The 6,000-nt window shown below is 34.8% G+C and overlaps 1 protein-coding gene across 1 annotated transcript in view; it reads right to left on the bottom strand.

Annotated features, from left to right (window-relative positions):
- Nucleotides 1–1,135: 1,135 nt before the first annotated feature.
- Nucleotides 1,136–6,000, bottom strand: part of TMEM209 (transmembrane protein 209) — a 29,397-nt gene continuing 24,532 nt past the window's right edge. Inside the window, exon 15 of the mRNA XM_055307269.1 lies at nt 1,136–2,618. Coding sequence (XP_055163244.1) covers nt 2,564–2,618 — 55 coding nt within the window. The 3' untranslated portion in view covers nt 1,136–2,563. The remainder of the gene's footprint in view (nt 2,619–6,000) is intronic.

The raw sequence follows: 6,000 nt of genomic DNA, 5'->3' as shown, positions 1-6,000 counted from the left end.
TGAGGTTTGCAGCCTGATTGGATTGGGGACCCAGGGAGCTCAAGGAATCAAAGATGATACCAGAGTTTGAAGCGTGGGCAACTGGCAGTACAATGAACTGAAAGAGAGGTTAGAGGAGCAAGCTGGTTTCAGCAGATGTGAATTCAGTTCCAGCCACAGAGAGTCTGCAGGACATCCAAGTGGAAATGTCTGACAGGTCAAAGGAGATAACGCTACCAGAGTTCAGGCGAGGCGTTATGGTGGCTGATGGATTTGGGCATCAAATGCATGCACAGAGGTGTTAAATGAAGTTGTAGAGTGAATGAGATCTCTAAGGAAAAGCAGAGACAGTGAAACAGAGGACCAAGACTGACCTTTGAGGAATGTCCACAATTAAAGGATTTATATTCCAAAGTTGAGTTTAGAAGTGCCACTCATATGCTGCACATCTTCACCATTGAAATATCAGTGTAAAGTGTTCCCATATATCGGCAGTTTGAGGAAGCCAAGCAACATAGTATTTTTATGTCTCAGCGGAAACTAAATTATAAACACCTTGATATGCTCCTAAAACAAATTTGGCTGAAGAAAAGGCTGATATTCATAGAGGAAAGAAAAGATAAATGATACAGTGAACATAATCTAAAAGATTGGTGGATTTGATCCCACAAGAATGAGTCAAGCGATGAAAAAAAAAACTTGTGAAAAATATCCTATAAATAACATTTAATTAGAGAAAAGTAGATATTTACTCATTTTAACACAAAGACCAAAAAAAAAATTCCCATATATGCAGTGCACTGTCTTACTGAAGTGGGAATTCTAACTAATTCATTAAAGTATTTTGAATAGGGACACTTGGGTGGCTAGTGGTTGAGCATCTGCCTTTGGCCGGGTCATGATCCTGGAGTCCTGGGATTGAGTCCTGCATGGACTCAATAATTTTCCCTGCATGGAGCCTGCTTCTCCCTCTGCCTGTGTCTCTGCCTCTCTCTCTCTCTCTCTGTTGCTCATGAAAAAATAAGTAAAATCTTTTTTTTTTAAAGTATTTTGAATAAAGACTAACACTAAAGTATAAGTTGGCTCAAACATTTGTGAAGACTAGTCAATAGAGGAAAGTTACCCAGATCATAGTAACCACACTAGACTCACAGTATGCAAACAAAACAGCTTTTTTTTTTTAGTGTGGATCTCTAGGCTTTTCACATGTAGCTTTCCTGTATATGGTATTTTCTTGACAGTCACTTACAAAATAAAAATATTACAGTTTTGAATTTTTGGACTAAAAACTGTCTTGTCCTATAAAGAAAAAACCTTTTTGTCTTTTGTGTTATTTAAAATTTTCTTCTCATTCCTTTTAATAAAGAATATGCAACCGAATAGTTTAACAGCATAACAATTGTTACTACATGACACCTTCAATAACTTTTGAAATAGATTTTAACATATTCTTATATTTAACATGTTTAATTGATATTTTCTTCTAAGATATCATAGCAAACATATTTAACACACACCAAAACCAGTTAAAAGAAACTTCCTTTCCTTTGGATGTAAGACTTAAAAGACAGGAATTGTTTGAAGAACAGAATCTACAAATGATTAAAAATAGGCTGCATATACAGGACCAACAGGCAGTTACTCAGAAGATGCTGGTTTTAGCTGTTTTCAGGTTTACATAATGTGATAGAAACAGTCTCTAATATGTCAAACCAGAAAACAAATGCAATTGCTAACTAGTTTTAGAGATACTATATAGAGATATATAAGAAAATAGTCAAGCAAAACTTACAAACTTAGTCACTTTTTACTCTCCAGATATTCTGAACACATCTAAAAAATTTAAACAGATATTGTACGATCTTAGAGAACTCTTAAAATAATACAATATTATGGAACAGTCAAACTGAGTTAAAACCAAAGCAGCCATTTCTCGATGTCTTCAGCCTTTTAACCTAAGGCCCCAATAGTTTAACTCTATCAGTTACATTCAATCCAAGAGTAGACTTTTTTAAATGCTGTCAAACCTCTTTCAATAATACTTAAAAATACATAAGGACTAATGCGTTACTTAGAAGTTTACCTCCTTTCTTTAAATATGGGCCTTGGGCTGACTAGTACAACAGTGGTTAAGTACAGAGATAAAACAGGTGATTAGCAATTTCCTCTTTTCTTTTTAAGTGTTTACACCAAAGAGTGCAACCAAAAAAACAATTTCTGCAGGGAAAAATCAGTTGGATGGTTCTCATTTGTAGGTTACAATGAAAAAGGACTCAAATTTCTCAATGCAGGGAAATTGCACTCATTTGGACCAACAAATATCTGAAGGGTTGCAGTTTTTATAGGCAACTGAAAAATCTACAAGGTAATAAAAAAAAGTAAAAGTAGTGTCTCGTGGTATAGAAGATACAGGACATACTTTTACAAGGAAGTTTCTTAATAGCTAATTTTTCGTTAAATCTAAAGAGTCTGTAACACACATATGTATCTTATTTCAAAAGAGCCAGTGACTCAGAGATGCTTAGATTCAACTTCTTCTGGTTCAGTCAAATAAAAGTCCAAATGTTTGGAATTACATGACCCACTACTCGCCAAAAATCCACAAAATATTCACACCAGACAGACCAAGATTAACTCTCCTATAAAAAGAGAGAGAGGGGGGAAAAAAAAGGTTTTAATGGAACTGACTGCCAAGCATTTAAGGTCTTTTTTCAAATAATGAAAACAAGAGTCTTGACAAGGAACACATTATTTAATCTATAACATTTAATGCTAGTCTGTAATGAGTTATGCTACCTATGGTATATCAGGTGAACCCTAGTAAATAGTAAATGCTTTCTTAACTGCTTAAAACCCAAATTTAGAACAAATGGACTAACTGGGTATGAAAAATTAATTTTTCAGAGGATCTCAATTACTAATACACCAGATAGAGTTAACTCAGTAATTTCAGCAAGATTAAAGTAAAAGTATCGATTAAAATTTTAAAATAGAGGATATAAGGATGCTAGGCCTCTAATTAGAGAATGTTACCTATTCAACTTGAATTAGGAATTTACTACTCTGGATGCTTTGGTGAATTTGTATGTGGGGATTACTGATACAGTACAAACTAAACCCTACTGTATGTAACAAAAAGAAAAATTTACTTTTACTCCAGACTACTATATCATGTTCAAAGTACAAAGGGAAGAGAGCACTATAAGCTAAATTACTCATCTAACAAAGTAAGAAATGAACCTCCAATGTCTCTACCTGAAGAATCAAAAGAGCTACATGCCTCTTACGTGGAACTATGAGAGCAGTACTAGAAGACAAGTCTAAGTGAGTTGCAAGTGGTTGCCTTCAGTGGGCTTGCAGAACATATGGATTTGCTTACTTCTGTCATGAATGTACAGCACTACAGAACTTTTAAAATTATAAGTAGTTGTCAATTTTGATAAAAAACTTAAAAAACATTATATATCTATCTATCACAAAAAGGCCATTCAAAAAAAGGTAATATCTATATTAACTATTTTTTCCCATTTCTTCAAGGAACTTCTTCACCCAAACTGCATATGATCGGGGTACCTGGCTGGCTCAATCGGTGGAATGTGTGACTCTTGATCTCAGGGTTGAGTTTGAGCCCCACATTGGGTGTAGAGAGTACTTAAAAAATAGAATAAAGTCTTAAAAAAAAAAAAAAACCTGCAAATGTTAAATCTCAATTTGATAGAAATCTTGTTTAAATTTTGGCTTGAGTATGAGGCTAAGCATTTTTTTGTGTTTATCAACCATTTACACAATACTCTTCTGTGAAAGTCTTTCAGTCTATGACCATTTTTTAATATTTTCTTTTCTAATGAATTTATATATGCTCTTTATATATGATGGATATTAGCTTGAATTTGCTGTATGTGTTGCAACTATAATACTTTATCTCAGTCTGTCATTTACCTTTAAGTTTTATTTATGGTTTATTTGCTGAACAGAACACTTCAATTATTGTGCAGTCAATTCTGTCTAGATTTTTCCCCCCTTTTGGAAGTAAAACATTCATCTCATTCCAGTAACTGCACAAATATCTGGCATTGAATTGATAATGTATTTGGAACAATCTGCTACTTTATGGGCACGATTCCAAATGGACTATATTTGAGCCATTTGCTTATTTCCTTTAAGTTACAGGATAGTTTTTAACCATTTGATTGTTTTAGAATGTATTACAAAGATTAATCGATCATATTTAAAAAGTTAATTTCAAAGTTTTTTTCCCCTTGGTTCAGGAAAAAAATCTCAAATAAATAAAACATATTAGTTTTAGTTTATGTTTCTTTTTAAAATTTTTTTTTAAATTTATGTATTTATGATAGTCACAGAGAGAGAGAGAGAGAGAGAGAGAGAGAGAGAGAGGGGCAGAGACACAGGAAGAGGGAGAAGCAGGCTCCATGCACCGGGAGCCCAACGTGGGACTCGATCCAGGGTCTCCAGGATCGCGCCCTGGGCCAAAGGCAGGCGCCAAACCGCTGCGCCACCCAGGGATCCCTTAAAAAATTAAGTTAAATTAATCGAACTCTAATGAAAAAAAAAAAAATATATATATATATATATAAAAGAAATTAAGTTAAATTAAAACAAACAAAAAGCAGGGCACAGAGTATTATGTTTGGGCATAATACATTTTTTTTTTTTTAACGATAGTCATACAGAGAGAGAGAGAGAGAGAGAGAGAGAGAGGCAGAGACACAGGCAGAGGGAGAAGCAGGCTCCATGCACCGGGAGCCCGACGTGGGATTCGATCCCGGGTCTCCAGGATCGCGCCCTGGACCAAAGGCAGGCGTCAAACTGCTGCGCCACCCAGGGATCCCCGGGCATAATACATTTTTAAAAAATATTTTATTTATAAAAGAAATAAAAAATAAAAATATTTTATTTATTTATTTGTCAGAGAGCCAGCGAGAGAGTGAGAGCACAAGCAGGGGAAGAGGCAGGCAGAGGGAGAAACAGGCTCCCCACTGCACAGGGAGCCAGATGTGGGACTCAATTCCATGGCCCTAAGATCATGACTTGAGCTGAAGGCAGATGCTTAACTGACTGAGCCACCCAGGCATCCTCACAATACACTTTTTAAACAAAATGAAAAATAAAAACCAAAATCGACTTATTCCCAGAAAGTAGCATATAAACATACAACTGCTAACATTGGGTACTTATAGGGAGTGGTATTGAGAGGCTGACCAGAGGAGAATTCTCAATTTCTAATTTATATACTGCTATATCATTTAAGTATTTGTATACTGAGCATGCATTAATTTTGTAATTAAAAAAATAAGGAAAAAACCATGTTAGTTTAGATGTTTCACAGAAGTAAGTCTCTTAATCTTTTTTTTTTCTTAATCTTTCTTACATTAAAAAATATATGATAAAAGAAGCTAAAAGATGTTACATTTGTTTATAAATGACTGCTTATGTCTTTTAAAAATCTTTGCATCTAATATGTTTAAGGACAGGAACTTGGCTTTCTCTAGAGCAATGCTGTCCAATAAACTTATATGATGTCAGCCACAAATGCAAGCCACATACATAACCTAAGAACTGGAGTGGAACCCAGATGTTTTCCACTCCATGCCTTTCCCCTCACTTTTCTTAACCTCAGGTTTTTAGACTCCCAGACTTTGCATTACCAGGTTTCCCCAGCTTGAACTGCAGTCCACTTTCTTCAAAATATTATTTGATACACTAAAATTTCGAATCACCAAAATGACCATCCAATAATTTTGAATTTATAATAGCATGTGAGCTGCATTATGACAAATTTAGAATAACAAAGTAATGAACAATTTCAACTGACCATTTTTCCATCCCATTTATATGGAAAGAGTGCTGACTCAATCTCTTTGGAAATATAAAACATTTTACAGAAGACTTTGTGTCTAATATGGCATGGCATTTGTTTTGCTTTTACATTTTAAAGTGGCAGGAGCCTGATATAGATCTCAGAGCTGTTTCTCTGAGGGACTCAACTGTAAAGCCAATGAT

Source organism: Nyctereutes procyonoides, unplaced genomic scaffold (genome assembly GCF_905146905.1).
Source record: "Nyctereutes procyonoides isolate TBG_1078 unplaced genomic scaffold, NYPRO_anot_genome, whole genome shotgun sequence".
Classification (NCBI taxonomy): Eukaryota; Metazoa; Chordata; class Mammalia; order Carnivora; family Canidae; genus Nyctereutes; species Nyctereutes procyonoides.
This window is presented reverse-complemented; position numbering and strand designations above follow the sequence as displayed.